Genomic DNA, 21,571 nt, shown 5'->3' on the forward strand with positions numbered 1-21,571 from the left:
TGACGTCGAGCTGGCCAGGCCCATCCTGACTGTGCCCCCCTCCCCAGACCACCGAGGTCAAACACAACCCTGACGCGGCCCTCAATGAAATCGAGCTTGAAACCCCTGGTATAGAATCTCCTACTTAAGCCAGGGGGGGTTGACTAGAAGACCTCCAAGGTCCCTTCCAACTCTGTTACCCTGTTATTCTGAGGCAGGGATAGCGAAGACCCAAGCTTTGTGCCCGCACTCCCTCCATTTTTTTTGCCTTCCTGGGCCTCAGGGAAGCCTCCTGGGCGAAGCGGTAAGTAAGCGAGAGGAATCCTGGCACAGCTGATCGTAGGAACAGCTGATCGTTGGGAGGGAAAAAAAAGAAATACCTGAAGGAATGACTGGGCAGAGTGAGCGTCAGGTGGACGGGGTGAGTGAGCATCGGGAGGGCGGGGCAAGCGAACAACTGCCGATCAGGGGTGTCGCCAAACAGAAGTTACTACCAGTTCGGCAACCCACGCCAAATCCTTGCTACTGGTTTGCTTGAACCGGTGCAAACCGGCCGAATACCACCACTGTTCAAACGGTTGTTAAACAGCCAGTCATAAGTCAAGACAAGTCAAGTCAACTGTACAATGCATAGTTTTTGCTCGATATTTTTTATTTAACTCCAGACTTCCTCCAAGTATCAATTATTTCTCATATATATATGATTTTTAAAGGGAGGAAATTGCAAGTTATCACCTACAGTGTTCTTTAATGGCAACAGCTCTAACTATTCATCCCTGCCTTGGGCTTATTAACATTCCCCCCACCCTAAAAATCAAAGGCCATGTTTGATGATTTCTTAAAATATTCATGAAGACAGGATGTATTCTGGTACGCAAGGTTGACAAAAATGACAAAATGGCAAGGCTGCTTTGAAATGTTATTGTTTCTGATCCTCCATAAATATAGCGTACGTTGAATTAAAGTGGGATGTAATTACAGACGGGAAGTCTTAATGTTCTTGGACTCATTTTTCATTGTGACAGGTTAGGAACAGCAGCGGTGGGAGAAGAACATCTCCTTATATTTAAGATTTAAAAGTCTTTGATGCAAGCAAACCATAGCTCAAAAATATCTTGCCTCTTACCCAGTACATAAAAGGAAATTGTGATATATTTCATGAAGGTGTCATAAATATATAGTGGGCCTTTCTAAATCATGGATGGGGATGATTTAGGAGAAAGACTGGTCAGGCCTAAAAAGCCTATTTCTTTTGAGAGGTCCCTGGGTGCTCTCGGAGTTTGGTGAGTTTTCTTGCAGACGTTTCATTACCCAACTAGGTCACATCATCAGTGCTAGAAGAGAGTGGGGTTTGTGGAATGGAAGCTCGAGGAGGAGTAGGAAGTAAGGAGGAGGAGGAGGAGAATGACTGTGGGGTCCTCGGTGCTCTCTGAGCTGGGTTGTTTTCTTGCAGACGTTTCATTACCCAACTAGGTCACATCATCAGTGCTAGAAGAGAGTGCGGTTTGAGGAGGAGGGAGGAGGAGAATGACTGTGGGGTCCTCGGTGCTCTCTGAGCTGGGTTGTTTTCTTGCAGACGTTTCATTACCCAACTAGGTCACATCATCAGTGCTAGAAGAGAGTGCGGTTTGAGGAGGAGATAGAGGAGGAGGAGGAGGAAGAGAATAGAGGAGGAGAAAGAGGAAGAGAAAGAGGAGGAAAAGGAAAGGAAGAGGAGAAAGGAGGAAGAAAAGCACCTGCAAATCTTTGTTGAACAATAGGAAATTATTCAACTCATGGGACTACCCTCCATAGACCAGACTGAAGCAGCTCAGAGTTCCTTATGTTGATATCTTCGAAACATCCTTCATCGCCATGGTTCATTGCCTTCTGTCTTGGCCATGGTCTGATGCGACTGCAATGGTCCCCACACTGAGTATTTGCTTTGGGAACCTACTTACAAAAAGCTTAAACTCGCTTAACCTGGCTTCGCTGACCTTCACTTCGATTAACTCTTCAACCCAAGAAGCTTTTAAGCTAGACATGTCAAGGATTCATCTGCCGTTGAAGCACCCTCAACAATCTATTTGCACATAAATGCAAATTGTCAATAGTAGGAAAAGATTTTCTAAATACTAAGTACTAAATACTAAATACTAAGACTACAGGTTCCCCCAGTATAACTGGCATTTGCTTCAGAGATGTATGGCTGTCTTACTTTCAACCCAGCCATCTCCTTTTCTCCAAACATAACCTTAGAATAGCACAATTGTGCTATTTGGCAAGTCCAGGCCTTGCTAATTCTGATCTTACTTTAACATCCTTCTTAAAGCGCTCTTGGTCTGACCTGCAAATTACCTATGTGAATTACTTTTTTCTTTGGACAAAAAACCCCCCCCAATTATACATGTAAAAGAGATGGACCAATTGGCTTGATTCCCAATAGACCTTTCCTCTTTTCCTTAATTTTAGAGTAATTATCTATCCACTAGCTGGCTGGATTGGTTAGCAGAAGAGGGACTCTTGCAGAATTGGTTCGTTATTTGTCTACTGGGTAGCATTAGGATTAATTACTAAGGGCTTCTCTTTCTCTCTCGGGTCTTGGGCCGAAGCAACGCTTGTGCCACACTTGTTAGAAGCTGCGATAATGGAGGCGGGAGGGAAAAGTTATTAAAAGTTGTATATTTTAAAGCCTCCGCCCAGTATGCATTATCCGTAATTCTCCAGGCAGGTTGAATAACAGAGTAACGGAGTTGGAGGTCTTCTAATCCAACTCTATTATCATTTCAGACAAATGGCTGTCCAATTTTGGACACCACGATGTAAAAAAGATGTGGAGACTCTAGAAAGAGAGCAGAGAAGAACAACCAGGATGATTAGGGGACTGGAGGCTAAAATACTGAAAGAATGGTTGTTGGAATTGGGAATGTGTAGCCTGATGAAAAGACTGGACTAGGGGTGACATGATAGCAGTCTTCCCATAGCTCAGAGGTTGCCACAAAGAAGAGAGAGTCGAGCTATTCTCCAAAGCACCTGAGGGCAGGACAAGAAGAGCAATGGATCAAAACAAATTAAGGAGAGAATTAACCTAGAACTAGGGAGACATCAACTGTGGTACTATACCACTCTATAAAGCCTTAGTAAGACCACACCTAGAATGCTGCATCCAGTTTTGGTCACCACACTATAAAAAGGATTTTAAGACTCTAGAAAAAGTACAGAGAAGAGCAACCCAGATGATTAAGGGACTGGAGGCTAAAACATACGATGAACGGTTGCAGGAACTGGGCCTGGCTAGTCTAGGGAAGAGAAGGACCAGGGGAGACAGGATAGCAGTCTTCTAATATTTGAGGGGATGCCACAGAGAGGAGTGGGGGGGTGTCAAGCTATTTTACAAGGCACCAGACAAGGAATAATGGATGGAAACTGATCAAGGAGAGATTCAACTTGGAAATAAGGTGAAATTTTCTGACAGTGAAAACAATTAATCAGTAGAACAGCTGGCCTCCAGAAGTTGTGAATTCTCTAACACTGGAGGTTTTTACCGAAGAGATTGGACAACCATTTATCTGAAATGGTAGAGGGTTTCCTGCCTGAGCAGAGGGCTGGACTAGAAGACCTCCAAGGTCCCTTCCAACTCTGTTATTCTAAATTCTAAAATCAATCTCTTCTTAAAAACTTCCAGTCTTGGCAGCATCCACACATTCTGGAGGCAAGTCGTTCCGCTGGTTAATTGTTCTCGCTGTCAGGGAATTTCTCCTTAAAGACCCATCAATGAAGGAACAGTTTGATGTTTTATCTTTTTTGATCTGTTTCAAATCTGTGGTTCAGAACCAGGGGTCCCCAATCCACGGTCCGTGGATCGGCACTGCGTCATGGCATGCCAGAAACCGGACCTGCGCAAACAAGCCCAAGTCTTGTCCGTGGGATGCCATGCAAAATCACGCCCCCTCTGGTCCACAGAAAAACCTCTCTCCACTGAACCGGTCTCTGGTACCCCCAAGTTTTTTTTTTGGGGGGGGGGAGTCGCTGCTTTAAACATAATTTTGTATGTATATTTACAATGTACTTTGCTGAGTGGGGCGGTGGCCTAAAGGTGGAGCTCTCGCCTCACAATCAGGAGGCTGTGAGTTTGATCCTAGGTAGAGACAGATATTTTTCTTTCTCTGGGCACATTGAGAATATATCTGCTGAACAAGACTCCGTATTGGTGACAGGAAGGGCATCTGGCCAGGAAACACTCGGTTCCATTCAGTTGCCCAGACTCCACTCCATATGGGATTATGGGGTCGTTAAAAGAGCATGATTTCCAATGTACTTTGGTATTCATCATTAATTTGTTCCAGGAGGGGCAAAGGTTTATCAAAAACGACAAGGACCAAACATGATTTTCCCAGAAGGAATCATGAGGCATGCGACTCACAAATTCTAGCTTATGCATCATAGTCCTCAACTTACGGCCACAATTCAACCCAAAATGTCTGCTGTTAAGTGAGACATTTGTTAAATGAGTTTTTTTTACGGACTATCTTGCCACAGGGGTTAAGTGAATCACTGCAGTTGTTAAGTTAGTAACCCGGTTGTTAAGTGAATTTGGGACAGAATAATATTTGATCATGTCAAATTTATTGGATGGGGGAAACAAGAACATTATGAAACTAAAGTAAAAAAATGCAAAAAAATATTGGACAAAAATACATGCATGGTTAGAAAAAATGGTAAAACGACACATAGATTTAAAACCAGAAATATTTTTGCTGGGTGTCTTACCAGAAAAATATAATAAAGGGAATGCATATTTAATTTTACATGTGTTAACAGTTGCTAAAATTGTGTGTGCACAACAATGGACGATTGAAGAGATTCCTACAGATGAAAATGTAATAAAAATATTAGAATGTGCAGAAATAGATAAACACTCAAAATTAAGAAGAAAAAATGGGATTTATTTTATCAATGGCTGACTAGCAGAAACAGAAGTTAGAAATTTTAAAACATAAGAGAATGAGTAAATTACATAGAAGATTTACTAAAATGGATAAGCAAATACTATTATTATTATGTGATTATTATTGTTATGAATATTATTGTTATTATGATGACTATTTCTCAAAATCAGCAGTACCCAGATTGTCCACATTGTTTATATAAACCAGAGGTGATATACAGCAGGTTTGGACCAATTGTGGAGAACCGGTAGTGGAAATTTTGAGTAGTTCGGAGAACTGGCAAATCCCACCTCTGACTGGCCCTGCCAACCCCATGTCTTCTCTGCCTCCCAGCTGATCGGCTGGGTCTTTTTTGGTTGCCCTGCGCAGGAGAATGGAGCTGGAAAGCAGGATAGTGGGGTGGGGAGGGAATGGGGATTTTGCAGTAAGCTTCCCCTGGAGTGGGGTGGAAATATATATATATATTCTGAGGTTCTCGCGGGTATTTGTATGTGGATCTTTGGTTATTCAGGTTTTCTCCCGCGTAAAATTAGAAGTATCTAGGCAACGTTTTGATGAAGTCTCATTCATCATCTTGAGGCTTGTGTCTTCGGCTCTGTGCTTCTCAGAGTAACTGAGTGTGGGAGAAAACCCGAATAACCAAAGATCCACATACAAATACCCGAGAACCTCAGAAAACAAATATATATATATATATATATATATATATGCATGCATACATACATACATAAATACATATATACTTATACTTATACATACACACACACACACACACACACACACACACACACACACATATATATATATATATATATATATATATATATATATATATATATATATTCACCCCAATATTCTTCCCTTGCCACACCTACCAAGCCACGCCACGCCACGCCCACCAAACCACGCTCACAGAATGGGTAATAATTTATTTTGAATCCCACCACTGATGTAGACATTGAATTTAAATATTTAATGTTAAAAAAAGAAAGAAACCAAAGTAAAATTAAATGACTTCAGGAAGAGAAAGTATAAATCCTGTATTAAAAAATATTTGATAATAAATTGGAAGTGCTTGAAAAAGAATGAAAAGGTTTAGGTTATAGAACGTCGTGGAACTTTGGGGAATTACAGTTAATGGAAAGCATGAAAAAAAAAGGATATTTGGCAGTATAAAGAAATCAAAGAAGCTGCCGATGCGAAAAAATACATGTGGGAAAAGAATTGCTGCAAGAAAAAGAAAAGAAATCTATTCTATTGTGCAACCCAACAGGACAGACACAGACTTCAGGGGATAATTAGGACTATAGAAAAAACAATTATTACCAACCTGCCTTCCATGTATATTGCAGGATTATACTGCACGAGTCAAAAAGAGGGCTGTGGAAATCTCTACAGCCCCTCACATCCTGGACATAAACTGTTTCCACTCCTTCCCTCAAAACGATACTATAGAGCCCTGCACACGAGAACAACTAGACACAAGGAGAATTTTTCCCTGAATGCCATCACTCAGCTAAACAAATAATTCTCTCAACACTGTCCAGCTATTTACAAAGTCTGCACTACTATTACTATTATTCTTCTCTTCACTTATCACCAATCCCCTCCCACTTGTGACTGTATGTCTGTAACTTTGTCGCTTGTATCCTTAAGATCTATTTTGACTGTTTCCTAGTATGATTTGATTGCCTATTGTACCCTATGACTATTAGAATAGAATAGAATAGAATAGAATAGAATTCTTTATTGGCCACGTGTGATTTGACACACAAGGAATTTGTCTTGGTGCAAATGCTCTCAATGTACATAAAAGAAAAGATAAATTCGTCAAGAGTCAAGAATCATCAGGTACAACACTGATAGTCATATGGTACAATAAGCAATCAAATCATACTAGGAAACAGTCAATATAAATTGTAAGGATACAAGCGACAAAGTTACAGTCCTACAATCACAAGTGGGAGGGGATGGGCGATAAGGAGTGATGAGAAGATTAACAGTAATAGTAGTGCAGACTTTGTAAATAATTGGACAACGTTGAGGGAATTATTTGTTTAGCAGAGTGATGGTGCTTGGGGGAAAATCTCTCCTTGTGTCTAGTTGTTCTGGTGTGCAGGGCTCTATAGCGTCGTTTTGAGGGAAGGAGTTGAAACAGTCTATGTCCAGGATGTGAGGGGTCTGTACATATTTTCACTTGTTATTAAGTGTTGTACCTGATGATTCTTGACTCTTGACAAATGTATCTTTTCTTTTTAGGTACACTGAGAACATTTGCACCAAGACAAATTCCTTGCGTGTCCAATCACACTTGGCCAATAAAGAATTCTATTCTATTCTATTCATAGGGGAAAAAAAATTGCAAACAGTGCATCGCAAGAGAGCAAGGAATGGCTAAGATTAAAAGTGGAGTTGGAAATACAGCCCGATTTTTGACAGAAATAAAAAGAAAATAAGATTCTTTGGGAAGTGAGCAGAGAGGACTAAATATGGTGCCTCCAGCAAGGTGAATGGAATTAAAAATGTTAAAAAACGATGCAATAAAATGAAGGCCATAAAAGATAGCAGCCAAGAAAAACAATGATGAAAAAAAGGAAGCTCTTATATAAGAAGGGAGAATTTTGAATCGCGTAGCCGGACGAAGACACAATAAGGAGAGATCGGCTATGGAGAATTGGTGGCATTTGTTTAACGAACGTGTGAAGGCTTCATCGGTGTCTGATGCATGGAGAACGATGTCATTGTCCCCTATACAGGAAGTCCTCGACTTACAACCCCTGGGGAACCCCACATTTGCCCCAGTTGACGACCTTTCTCACCGTGGTTATTAAGTGAATCACCGAGGTTAAGTTAGTAACACGGTTCTTAAATGAATCCATTGACTTTGCTTGTCAGAAGGGGGCAAACGTGGGATCACATGAACTTGGGACACAGTGAATTTTGAGGCCGCAAAGGCCACAAAGTGTGCAAAATGGTCAGAAGTCACTTTTTGCAGTGCCGTTGTAACTTTGAACCAGGGGTGGGATTCTACCTGGTCAGACCAGTTCTACAGAACCGGTTGTTATGATTCGGCGCAGTTCGGAGAACCTGCAAATCCTGCCACTGGCTGGTCCCTCCCTTCCCTGCCCAATCACTCCTTACCTGGCATGCGCACCACTCAACTTGCCTACCTTTGGTAAGTTGCTATTATTATTCCACACACCCCCAATCATCTGCTGTTCTGCTGTGCTGGGAGATTTAGATTAGCTAGAAAGCAGGAAATCGTTGGATTTCTTGCTTTCTAGCTAATCTAAAAGCAGAGCTGAACCTTCCTTATGATTGACATTTCTATTTTTCAGTGCAGACTCAGGTAGCCGATGACAGAAAGGTAGATCTCTGAGTGAATCTGTGATTCTGGGAGCAGCTCAATTTGCCTGCCTGCTTTGCCTGATTTTGGGTAAAAGTTGCTCTTTTTTAAAATAAAAAAAAATCAATATTTACATAATGGTGTGTTGTGAGTTAATTTTCTGAGTTTGCTTGCCAGCCAATTTTATGTGACGGACTCAGGCAACAGATTGCAGAATGGTAGATCTTTGAGTAAATCTGTGATTCTAGGAGCAACTCAATCTGCCTGCCTGCTTTGCTGATTTTGGGTAAAAGTTGCTCTTTTTTTAAATAAAAAAATTCAATATTTACATGCATGGTATGTTGTGAGTTAATTTTATGAGTTTGCTTACAAGCAAATTTTATGTGACAGACTGAGCTAGCCAATGGCAGATAGATAGATCTCTGAATGAATCTGTGATACTGTGAGCAACTCAATCTCTCTGCCTGCTTTGCCTGATTTTGGGTAAAAGTTGCTCTTTTTTATAAAAAAATTAAATATTTACATAAATATTTACAATATTTACATACAAGCCAGGCCCACCCAGTCACATAACCACCAAGCCATACCCACAAACTAGGCCACGCCCACAGAACCGGTTGTAAAGAAATTTGAATCTCACTCCTGTTTTGAATGGTCACTAAATGAATGGCTGTAAGTTGAGGACCACTTGTACCAAGGGAAAGACTGTGAGAATAAACGCAAAACCTCCAAGGAGATTAGTTGGTTAAGAGTGTTGGTGAAGAACCGCAGAATTCTGATCAGTAAGAGGAATGAGAATGAGACAAATCTGGAAAGCAGATTTGAAGAGAGTGGATAACCATTTGTCTGAAGCGGTGTAGGGTTTCCTGCCTAAGCAGGGGGTTGGACTAGAAGACCTCCAAGGTCCCTTCCAACTCTGTGATTCTATTCTATTCTACAGTAGATGGACCTGCCCATCTCAATGGCTATCTCCCACTATTTTGCTCACACGGAAATAGAAGCTAAACGGTTTTATAATGTGAAACAAGAACAAAGCATGCTGTGCTCAGATTATCCCCCAAATGTTGTATATTTAATAGAGAAACCTCTGTCTTTTCTTTTCTTTTTCTTTGTAAAAAGAGACTATAAAACCCTTCAGGATTGAGTTTCTTGAGGTTTGCATGAGCAAAAATGTCTTTAGAAAAACTTTACATAACACTGAAGGCCTTGTCAGGAAAATATGGAGTTTGGGATTTGGAAAAAGTTGAGCAGCAGCTGCTGCCTCTCCAAAATGAAGTTTAAAATTATGTAAACCTTTTTCTTGACCCTGAAGGGGGAAAAATCATTATGTCAAGTCAATGAGCCTTTTGTTGAAGGGCTTGGATCAAGTGAAGTTACCTAAGTGAAAGAAAGGGAGAATTGACCAGCTGTGATTGACAGAGAGGTAGAAAGAAAGAAAGAAAGAAAGAAAGAAAGAAAGAAAGAAAGAAAGAAAGAAAGAAAGAAAGAAAGAAAGAAAGAAAGAAAGAAAGAAAGAAAGAAAGAAAAGAGGGAATGAGGGAGGGAGGAAAGAAAGAAGGAAGGAAGGAAAGAAAGGAGAAAAGAAGGAAGGAAGGAAAGAAAGAGAAAAAGAAGGAAAGAAGGAAGGAAAGAAAGAAAGAAGGAAGGAAGGAAAGAAAGGAGGAAAGAAGGAAGGAAGGAAAGAAAGAGAAAAGAAGGAAAGAAGGAAGGAAGGAAAGAAAGATGGAAGGAAGGAAGGAAGGAAAGAAAGAAAGAAAGAAGGAAGGAAAAAAGAAGGAAGGAAAGAAAGAAGGAACGAAGGAAGGAAAGACGGAAGGAAGGAAAAAAGAAAGAAAGAAAGAAAGAAAGAAAGAAAGAAAGAAAGAAAGAAAAAGAAAGAAAGAAAAGGCTAAGGGGTTATCTGGCTCATTTGGGGGTTGAAATGAGAGGCTGTAGTAGTGGGGGAGAAAGCAGCATTTTTACATTAACAGGAATAACTCACTTATCAATGGAAATTTTGGTCCGAGTTATGATTGTAAGTCGACTTACAACTACTTGCTTGCTCAAAGTGAAAAAAAATATGATAGTCACACTTATGACCATCGCAGCATCCCCATGGTCACATGATCAAAATTCAGGCGCTTGGCAATGGACTCGTATTTATGACGTATGCAGTGTTGATCCCCTTTTGCAACGTTCTGACAAGCAAAGTCAATGGAGAAAGCCAGATTCACCTAAGGACCGTGTGACTAACTTCACAACTGCAGGGATTCCCTTAACAGCGGTGGCTTGAAAGGTTGCAAAAATGGGGCAAAACTCACTTAACGGCCGTCTCGCTGAGCAACAGAAATGTTGGGCTCCGTTCTGGTTGTGAGTCCAGGGCTATCTGTACTCCTGAATATCAACTCGCAAAATTCTCATGGTTGGTTTCTTCTAAATAAAGTCTCAAAATAAGAAAATTTGTCGCAGGGAAGTTGGGCGGCTATGTCTAAAACTCTTACTTGAGCCACCTTCGCCTTTCATAAACACCTCTGTAGCTTGAAGTATCGTTATTTATATGGATTTATTGTGGATTATTTATTTACTTATTTAGGCTTTGTGTGGGGGTCCACTTTGGGCTTCTTATGTTGTGGTCTGTCGGCCGCTGCCCCTTCCAACAGCCAAATCGGAGGAAGAGGGAACGGAATCCGATTCAGCATCAACGCAACCTGGGAGCTCCGAGGGGGAATGTGATGACCCAAAGGGGCGTGGCACAAAGGCAACCTAGTTACGTCAGTAAGAAAAGTCCCTTTAATACCTCCAAGTTTGCCTTCAATGTCCGGTTACCTTCGGCTGGAGAAAAAAAAAAACTCTCCTAAGAACAGTCTTTAAGTGGAGGAAATTCAGTCCGAAAACAAAGTACATACAAACTGTAACTAAAAATCCACACAAACCACGTTGCATTAATTAACTTGACAGGGCAGGAGTAGGAATTGTAGACTTGAAAGGCCAAAAAAACACACACGGTGGGGAAGACACCAGGAACCCAAGATGAGCCTCGACAAAACAAGATAATACACGATTTGTTTCCAACAAGTTGCTGTGCGCAAACTCCCTTTTTAAACACTGTGTTCCCAGCTGCAGCTTAATGAAGGCAATCAGGGCCCTTTCCTCCCCCGTAAGACATGCAGCTCACGTTGCTCCCTTCTCCGTTCCTACTTATGTGCCCTAGGATGAAGAGGGGCTGGGCCTGGATCTTCCTCTGAATTCCCTCTGCCTTGCTCTACCTCTCCCCTGCTCTGCCCAGCTGGACTGTGCCATTCCTCACTTTCTTCCACAGCCAACAGAGCCATACTCCCACTCCCTGTCAGCTGCTCAGCCTCCCCCTCAGAATCAGATTCCAACAGGGGCATGACAGGGAAGAGGGAGTGGAGCTGGCAGAGAGAGAGAGAGAGAGAGAGAGAGAGAGAGAGAGAGATGGAACTTGGGCTATCCATCAGCCCTCAGATGTACAGTCAACAGCCCCCAGGTCTGGAGGTGGCTGATGAGGAAAAGGAGGAATAGCTGGGTACAGTGCCTGACATGCGGAAGGCAGAGGAGAGGAGGGCAGTGGAAATCTATGGGACGGTCCTTGGGACAGAAGAGCCACTGCTACTAGCAAAGCCCCATCCTAGCTCTGGGAATAAAAGGCAGGGATGGAGATGAATAGATGTGGAAGACAACTATTCATCTTCTGGCCGGAAGGCCTTGTTAGCCTGAGGCGAGACAAAAACTTTTTGGCGGGGCTGCCGGCACTCCTAATTAAAGGAATCTTTGAGTTCACTTCAGAGGGTTTGTCGTGTTTGGGAGACCTGGGCCAGAACATCTTGGTCCTCCAAAGTCGACATCAGGAACGGCTGAAAAGATCCCTAAAAGCTCGGCTATTCCTGCCATTTCTGAACAGGTTTTTGGTTTTTAGCCAGCCTCTGCCCCAGATGTGCTGATTTCAGCTCTTCTTTGGCCTGCTCTTTTGTTCCACTCAGGACCAGATTGTCCCAAATAAATCACGGTATATGTGGCAGAGGTGAATCCACCAGGCAATTTACGGAAGAGCGTCTGTGTTACAAAAATGCTGCCAAAGTCATTCGCAAGGAAGCTAATTCATTACAGAGAGAGAGGGAGGGAAAGATATCCTTTGCTTTAATTTGCAAGGAGATAGAATGGAAGGGACATATTACAAGGAAAAGTCATTACTCTATTGCTTCCTCCTTGTGTTTCCTGCCAAGTGTGCAGGTACTTCCTGCCAAGTACTTTGTCATGGTTTAGCCGAAAATGGTTATGGCCTACCGTATATTTTCAGGTGTCAAGAAGTTCAGGAGAGGTACCTTTGGAGGGAAAAAAAACCCCTCTCTTTATCAGTTTATTGGTGACTTTATTTGTCAGAGAGATACCTCAAGAGCAGAGGCGAGGAGATGTAGAAGGTTTATGAATTAGTCTCGGAGCTTTTAAGGTTGTTTAAGCATTTCTGGTTGGGGAATTCTGAGTCAAAGTCCACTTTTTTTAGAGTCATCGAAATGGAGAAGCACTGGTCTAAATTGCTGAATTTCACCGTTCTGGGTGAGAATCTAGCTAGATTCATACGTTCTGCTACTCTGCTTTCTTGAGTCTACTTTTGAAAAAGATCTGTGTCTTTCTGAAAAATAAATATGCTGTCTTTTGTCTCTGTATATCAGGGGTCCTCAAACTTGGCAACTTTAAGACCTGTGGATACAACTCCCAGAATTCCTCAACTAGCTACCTCTGCTATATCTATCTATCTATCTATCTATCTATCTATCTATCTATCTATCTATCTATCTATCTATCTATCTATCTATCTATCTATCTATCTATCTATCTACCTACCTACCTACCTACCTTATCTATCTATCTATCTCAACTCTAAATTATCAAACAGATCAAAGGGAACTCTTATGCAGAATTCTCATAGCAATCTCTTTCGGAACAGTTATATCTGTATTATCCATCTTCAATTTTGTGTTAAAATGCTCAGGACTTGATTTCTTGTCTTTATTCTAATAAAATCCACCAAAATATCTCTAGTGACATTCCTCATTCTGGCAAATCAGAGTATAAATTTCCTCAGCATAGGTGGCTGAGGAATTCTGGGTACTGAAGTCCACCCATCTTAAACTTGCTAAAGCTGAGACTGGTTTAAGTGGTGCATAACGTGGTAGTTTCACCCACGAGTCAGAGATAGGCCAAACATTTTTTATTTTATTGTTCAGCATGGAACAACACCCATGTCTTCAAAATAGGGATCTCTCACCTCAACAATTTCCAGGTATATGGACTCCAACTCCCAGAATTCCACAGCCAGCATTGCTGAGAATTCTGGGAGTTGAAGTCCACTCCTCTTAAATTTTGCCAAGGTTGGGAAACGTGGCTTTAATAGAAAAAGTGCAAACCACAAGGCAAAGTGTATTCAACAACAATGAGTACAAGAGAAACTTTTGGAAGAATTGCTATAAAGAAACAACCTCTCATCTGTCTACTACAAGGGACGTGCATGAGATTAGATTACAATGTGGTGCTTTTTGACGTAATTCAACTTCAAGGATATGAAGCATGTTGATGGAACAGGAAAGAATCAAACATTTCAGCCCAAAAGTAGAATAGGTAGTCCTTGATTTACAACCACAACTAAACCCCAATTTTCCATTGTTAAGCAGGAATAACTGTTAAGTGAGTTTTGCCCTATTTTATGACCTTCCTTGCCATAGCTGTTAGGAGAATCACCGCAAATGCAAAGTTAGTAATGTGGTTGTTAAGTGAATTTGGCCTCCCCTTCGGTTCATATGACCCCAGGACACTGCAACTATCATGGCATACAAATTTTGCAACCTTTAACAATGTCCACATTTTGATCGTGTAACAGTAATTGTGAACAATGGCCAGAAGTCACTCTGATCAGGGCCGCTGTAACCCTGAATTGTCACTAAACAAATGGCTGTAAGTCAAGGGTTACCTACCGATGCATTTCAACCAGAGATTAAATCAACTCTCAGGGTATGTAATAAATGAATAAATAAATGCTAAACTGCATCCCTTAATGACTTTGCTTTAATAAGAACTAAACTTTTAATTAACCTGCCAAGACGAATTACAGCCAATGGCTCTCAGGTTGTTATTGAATACAGCTGAGATGCAACACTAAAGCTGTTTAGGGAAGAAGGAGAAATATCAGTCTCACAACGAAGCATCATTTTGCAATCCAGGGGAAAAAAAATAGACCATTAAACAATCCCCATAGTTGGGCACATTATATGTGTAAATTTTTATACAAGAGTCTGTGATTTACAAGCGAGGTGGATTAAGAGATATTAAACATAGTTGAAATATAAGGCAGTTGTAGAGAGGGTTAACCAACGTGATTGTAATGAGAGTCCCCTGCTGTTTGTTTGAAAAGAAATAGCTTATGTCGAAATGAACAGAAGAATCAAATGAGGGTTCTTCCAATAACAACATACTCAGGTTTCAATCAAGTGAAAAAGAAAACTGACCACTGAGACGGTTGGCCAAACCCCGTCATATTGCAACTCTAAGAAATTATTGGATTAAATGTGAATTCCTAGATAGCCAAAAGAAGACACCCTATTTCAGTGTCATCCATTCCCAGAACAGTATGGTCTATCCAACTGAAATTTAACCCTTCAAACTGAAAAGTGTCCGGCATGGATAGATTTATCAGAAAGAGAAGGATGGTTTGGAGAAGCAGCCATTTTGAAAATGTGTTTTCCTATTTGCTTTTCTATGCTGTTTTATAATCTAATAAAAACAATGTTAAAGTTGGTAAAAGAAAAAGAAAATGCAGTCCATATTATTTGGTATTAAATGTTCAATTAAGATACTTCCTTTCATCCCCCACAAGATCACGTTTGTGCTTCTTTGGCTGCAACACACGAACTGTGTTATGACATTATTCACCTTAAGCGTGTCAAAGTCGGAGAGCATATAAAAAGAGTAAACAAAGAACATTTTACCAAAAACTGACTCGACAAACTTGTCGGTTTCCTGCAAAATGAGACTCCAGTGTGTTTTCTAACCCCGGTAACTTCAGAGTCATGGACTTCAACTCCCAGAATTCTCATCAAGTTGTGTAATTCTGGAACGTGAAGTCCACATCTCTGGAAGTGGACAAGTTTAAGAAATCATGCAATTAATCTATTATACAATTGGATAGGCCGAGGTTTACGGAAAGTTACGAAAAGCTAGCTTTTGGTCCTGTTAAGTTGCACGAACATATTAAATTTACTGTTATATTATCACGAACTATGTTCATGTTGTAGGTTACTGTATGTTGTATGAACTAGGTATGTCTAGTCTAATGAAAAGAAGGACTAGGGACGATATGATAGCAGTCTTCTGATGGGGATTCAACCTATTCTCCAAAGCAGTGGCCCCCAACCTTTTTTGTGCCACGGCCCGGTACCGGCATCACAAAATGATCCGCGGCCCGATACCGGCATCAGCACGCATGACAAGGCAAGGCGAGCTGAGCGACCGGCCAGCCAGCCGTCCCCCGCTTCTCCCCGCCACCTTCAACTCCTCCTTTGTACCTTTGTTGATGGGCTTCGCTTCGGGATGGTCGCTCGGCTCGCCTTGCCTTGGGTGCTGAAAGAATCCTTGCGCCTTAATTTCATTCGAAGCCCCCCCCCCCCTTCGATGAAAATAAGGCGCGAGGATTCCTTCAGGACCCAAACGCCGCTTTCCAACCAGAAAAGCTCACCCGGAAGCACTTTCTTGTCAAACAAGATGGCGGCACCCAGCAAACCGGAGGCCCGGTAGGAAATGTTCCACGGACCGGGACCGGTCTGCGGCCCGGTGGTTGGGGACCCCCGCTCCAAAGCACCTAAGGGCAGGACAAGAGTTAGGATCTGGTTCATTGAGCCAGCTAAAAAGCATAGATGTGAGGTCCTTGGTGCTCTCTGAGCTTGGTGGTTTTCTTGCAGACATTTCATTACAAAAATAGATAATTGCATCTGGGCTAGAAGGAAGTGGGAGAGGGGGTGGGAGGAGAACTGTGGGGTCCTTTGTATTCTCTGAGTTTAGTTCTTTTCATGCAGACTTTTTACTACCCGATTAGGTAACATCATTAATGCTACGGGTGGATTTTGTGGAGTGGAATATGGAGGAGGAAGAGAATGAAAGACAGTTGATGGAGAGAGATGGAGGAGCGGAGGATGGAGGGAGGAGGAGGAAGAGAAGGCAGATGATGGAGGGAAGAGGAGGAGGAGAAGACAGATGATGGAGGGAAGAGGAGAAGGAGAACTGTGGGGTCCTTGATGTGCTCCAAGCTTGGTGTTTTCTTGCAGACATTTCATTACAAAACTAGGTAACAGCATCAATGCTAGAAGGAAGTGGAGAGGAGGAGGAGGAAGATGGCAATTGTGGAGTCCTTGGTGCTCTCTGAACTTGGTGTTTTTATTGCAGACATTTCATTACCCAACTAGGTAACTTCATCAGTGTTGTTAGTTAGCACCAAGGGTCCCCCAGTTCAACACGGAGCTACAGATATTCCCTTCTATCAGTGAAATGCAAGATGCCCTTACCAATAGTGGTGGTGAGAAAGGAGACCAACTCGGATTCTTTTCCATCGTTGTAAAAGGCCAGGTGCCACATTCCAGAATCCAGATACTGAATAAATCCTGTTTCATGGCTGGCTGGCGGCACAAATCCCTTTGGCTGTCGCTGGGGTCCTTCTAGATTCCTGGCTTCCTGACTTAGCAGCCTCCGTCCGTCCAGAAGCTCAACAAAGTCAAACTGAAACGCACACAAAAATGGGAAGAACACGGGTGTTGAAATGGAGGCCCACCCAAATAATTTCAGGTCCTGCTTAGAGATAATCCTTGACTTCATGATAATTAGGTTTAGCAACCATTCGAAGTTACAACAGCACTGAAAAAAAAAAAGTTATTTAGGGCCACCAAAACCCCTGGAATTTACTTCCAGTTTTTAGCCGAATCGGTCCATAGCAGAGGTGGTATTCGGCAGGTTTGGACCAGTTCTGGAGAACCGGTAGCGGAAATTTTGAGCAGTTCAGAGAACCGGCAAATCCCACCTCTGACTGGCCCCGCCCCCATCTATTCTCTGCCTCCTCACTGAGTCCCAGCTGATCGTCTCGGTCTTCTTTGGTTGCCCTACACAGGAGAATGGAGCTGGAAAGCAGGTTAGTGGGGCGGGGAGGGAATGCGGATTTTGCAATATCCTTCCCCTGCCATGCCCACCAAGCTACACCCACAGAACCGGTAGTAAAAAGTTTTGAATCCCAGTAAACAAGATGTTTAAGTGTTGTACCAGATGATTCTTGACTGTTGATGAATGTATCTTTTCTTTTATGCACACTGAGAGCATTTGCACCAGAGACAAATTCCTTGTGTGTCCAATCACACTTGGCCAATAAAAGAATTCTATTCTATTCTACAATGGGTTCATTCAATGACTATCGTGTTCACTTAAGGACTGTATTCGTTAAACGATCACCAGTTAACGATGGCTGCAACAGATGTATAATCAGGTAGATCACATGGGTGACCCACTTTACGACTGTCATGACTTACAACCATAACAGACACGCTCCTTTATAGTCGCAAGTCGAGGACTACCTGCAAATGTGTAAGACAGAAATTAAAAATCTACAAAATATGCCTCAGATTAGTACAAGTGTCCCCACACTTGAAAAATGGCCTCTTCTATTTCCTGTTGTCATCTGAAACACTGAAGGGAAGACTGGACGGGGCCTTCTCAGTGGTGACACCCAAACTCTACAGCCATGAAGAGCCACTTTAGGATCCCTTCAGAATGATCTAAAATCTTGCCTTAGCTTGATTTACTGTGTGATCCCCAGCTTCCTCTAAAATCTTAAGAGATAGTAGAAAACGAAACTCAGCAGTACTCGACTTGCGACCACCATTGAGTCCAACATTTCTGTCACTAAATGAGACCTTGTTAAGTTAGTTTTGCCCCGTTTTACAACCTTTCTTGCCACTGATCTTAGGTAAATCGCGGTAATTGTTAAGTTAGTAGCATGATTGTTAAGAGAATCTTCCCCATTAACTCTGTTTGTTAGAAGGACGCAAAAGGGGATCACATGACCCTGGGAGATCCTGCAACCGTCATAAATATGAGCCAGTGGCCAAGCATCCAAATTTCGATCACGTGACCATGGAGATGCTGCAACGATCGTATGTGTGGAAAAACAGTCATAAGTTATTCTTTGCCGTGCTTCTTGAAGCTTTGAATGGTCACTAAACGGATTGTTATGGCTTGTTGGCCACTGGCTCCTCCAGCAACTGAATCAGATGGGGAGGAGGAGGTGTGGGAATCAGGCTCAGCATCAGGGCAACCTGACATCTCCGAGGGGAAAGAGGGAATAGAGCTGGCAGAGAGAGAGAGAGAGAGACAGAAGCGGAGCCTGGGCCGTCTGTCAGCCCTCAGATGGAGAGTCAACAGCCCCCAGGTGTGGAGGTGGCTGATGAGGAAGAGGAGGAACAGCTGGGTCCAGTGCCTGATGCATAGATGCACAGAAGGCGGAGGAGAGGAGAGCAGTAGAAATCTATGGGCCGGTCCTCGGGACAGGAACTCCAAGGGAGAATGGAATTGGGAGAGAGAGAGAGAGAGAGAGAGAGAGAGAGAGACAGAGCCTGGGCTGTCCATCGGCCCTCAGTTGGAGTCAACAGCCCCCAGGTCTGGAGGTGGCTGATGAGGAAGAGGAGGAACAGCTGGGCCCAGTGCCTGACGCGCAGATGCACAGAAGGCAGAGGAGAGGAGAGCAGTGGAAATCTATGGGCCGATCCTTGGGACGGAAGAGCCATAGCTGCTAGTGAAGCCCCACCCTAGCTCTGGGGATAAAAGGCAGGGGCTAGAGATGAATAAGTGTGACAGACAACTATTCATCTTCCATCTGAACATACTTGTTAGCCTGTGATGAGAGAGAAATCTTTTGCCCAGGCTGCCGGTCAAGGACTACCTTTATTGCATCCTACGTTCAAAGCATGAGTTGTAATCATTCTAGTTTTATTTGTATCTCCTCAGAGTCCGCCTCACCTGGGTGTGCGAAGGTGGGAGTCCTTTTCGTCCATAAATCCCAACCAGAGCTGATTTTCCCAATGAAACATTAAATTTCAAATGTACAGGATGGTCGATGTACACCTGAGATCTCCAAAATATGCTGGGAGGGATCTTCTGTGTGACTCGTCTGCCGACATCAATCTCCCCGGTTTCTATAAAACTGTCTTCGGGAAAAAAAGTACTGGACTTTCCTGCTGAAATATAGGAAAATAAAAAAAAACAAAATCTTGGATTAAATGAAGGTTCTCTTAATTGAACAATGCTCTCCTCTTTGGATAATCAAGACATTATTTTTTCCCCTTCCAATCTGAGAGGCTGTAACTACAAATTTCTAACCTTCTATTCCTTTGGAATTTTTATGATCAAGATTAAATTTTTTAAAATCATTTTTATGGTCCTTTTTCAGGAACGAGGAAGGCAGAAATACATATTAAGGCTATCTTCAATTGATTGTTACTGCTGTTGTTATTCTTATAAATGTTTATTCATTAAACATGAAACTCAGTCAACTGAACATTTAAAAATGTATCACAAATATCACAATGACTGGCTTTGATGGAGGATATGGGTTGCTACTAGCCTCCTAGGTATGTCAACCAAGTATCTTCTTAAAATGTACACTGTTCTGAGTAGTGATGCAGCATTTTTGCAGTTCTACTGATGTTATTGCAGGAAGCTGCACATTCTTGATGTATTTTGCAAAATTATCATCATCATTATTATTGATGTGTCATGGTCTTTATCCAGGAAAATATCTTTATCTAATTGTCTATTCAGACAATTACCGCTGGTTTTATTTACAATAGTGCCTTTCCGTGTGTGTGTGTGTGTTTATTGAAAAAGTAGGAAAAATGAAATTAAAAACCACAAAGGAGAGGGACACACAGATATAATAGTTAAACCTTTCTTTGTAAGTCTTTGCATCCTTTGAATCTTCTCATTATCAATTTTTTTCTCATAAATTTAAAGCAGTGTTTTGAAGAACGGAAGGCCAATTTACTCTTCTCTTACAACCACTCTCTTATCTACACGATCTCTGCTGGTGTAGTAACAGAAAAGCCACTCCACCACTCCACTATGGGATGCTTTTTTAAAAAAAGCCATTTTAATCTCTTGTAATTTAATCTAGTGTTGAATTTATAATGGCTTTTATTTCCATAAGTTTTATTATGTTGTAAGCTGTTCGGTGTCACCTCGCAACTGGGGGTTGAATGGCATGTAAAGTTGACATAGGTGGTTTTCGACTTATGAGCACAATTGACCCCAAAATTTCTGTGGCTGAGGGAGAAAGTTGTTAAGCGTTCCAATTTACGACCTTTCCTGTTGCAGTTGTTAAGTGAATCACTTCAATTGTTAAGTTAGTAACACTGTTGTTAAGTGAATCTGGCTTCTCTGTTGATTGTGGTCGTCAGGAGGTCAGGAAAGAAGATCACATGACCCCGGGACACTGTGATGGTCATAAATCTGAGTCAATTGTCAAGTGTCTGAGTTTTAATCACGTGACCATGGGGATGGCCATAAGTGTGAAAAATGGCTACAAGTCACTTATTTTCAGTGCCGTTGTAACTTCAAACGGTCAGTAAAGGAACTGTTGTAATTCGAGGACCACCTGTGAGTAAAAATAAATCTGTTTGTCTCCCCCACTGAGGGTATTAGGCCTCACAGGGCAATTTTGGAGTCCTCCTTTTAAAAATTATTCATGTATTTCTGCAACTTGGTGTTTTTTTCTGACATCTGCTAAAGCTTTACACTTATCTGTAGAAGCATTTTTGAGCTCATACGGATGGCTATTTATCCCTGAATTTCAGAGATATAGAAAGATAACCTAAACATCTAAATCAGCCTTTCTCAATTTTGACAACTTCAAGAGGAGTGAACTTCAACTCCCAGAATTCCCCAGCTATCCATCTATGCTGGTAGGGGAATTCTAGGAATTGAAGTCCACACTACATCATCACCAGCCTAGAACTAAGGAGAAATTTCCTGACAGTTAGAACAATTAATCAATGGAACGACTTGCCACTGGAAGTTGTAAATGCTCCAACACTGGAAGTTTTAAAGAAGAGATTGAATAACCATTTGTCTGAAGTGGTTATAGGGTTTCCTGCCTAAGCAGGGGGTTGGACTAGAAGATCTCCAAGGTCCCTTCCAACTCTGTTATTCTATTCTATTCTATTCTATTCTATTCTATTCTATTCTATTCTATTCTATTCTATTCTATTCTATTCTTTTCTATTCTACTCTACCCTAT

The 21,571-nt window shown here is 41.9% G+C and overlaps 1 protein-coding gene across 9 annotated transcripts in view; it reads right to left on the reverse strand.

The window, feature by feature from the left end:
* TENM4 (teneurin transmembrane protein 4) overlaps nucleotides 1-21,571 on the reverse strand; it is a 362,826-nt gene that overhangs the window by 102,054 nt on the left and 239,201 nt on the right. For 6 of the 9 annotated variants that reach the window (XM_087936922.1, XM_087936920.1, XM_087936919.1 and 3 more), the window contains 2 exons: nucleotides 19,297-19,514; nucleotides 16,803-17,013 (listed from right to left, as the gene is read on the reverse strand). In XM_087936922.1, the coding sequence (XP_087793048.1) occupies nucleotides 16,803-17,013; nucleotides 19,297-19,514 (429 nt within the window). The remainder of the gene's footprint in view (nucleotides 1-16,802; nucleotides 17,014-19,296; nucleotides 19,515-21,571) is intronic. The other 3 variants (XM_087936921.1, XM_087936917.1, XM_087936915.1) reach the window with 1 other exon arrangement.

This window comes from Pseudonaja textilis, chromosome 7 (genome assembly GCF_049901715.1).
Source record: "Pseudonaja textilis isolate UNSWEBS1 chromosome 7, rPseTex1.2, whole genome shotgun sequence".
NCBI classification, from domain to species: domain Eukaryota; kingdom Metazoa; phylum Chordata; class Lepidosauria; order Squamata; family Elapidae; genus Pseudonaja; species Pseudonaja textilis.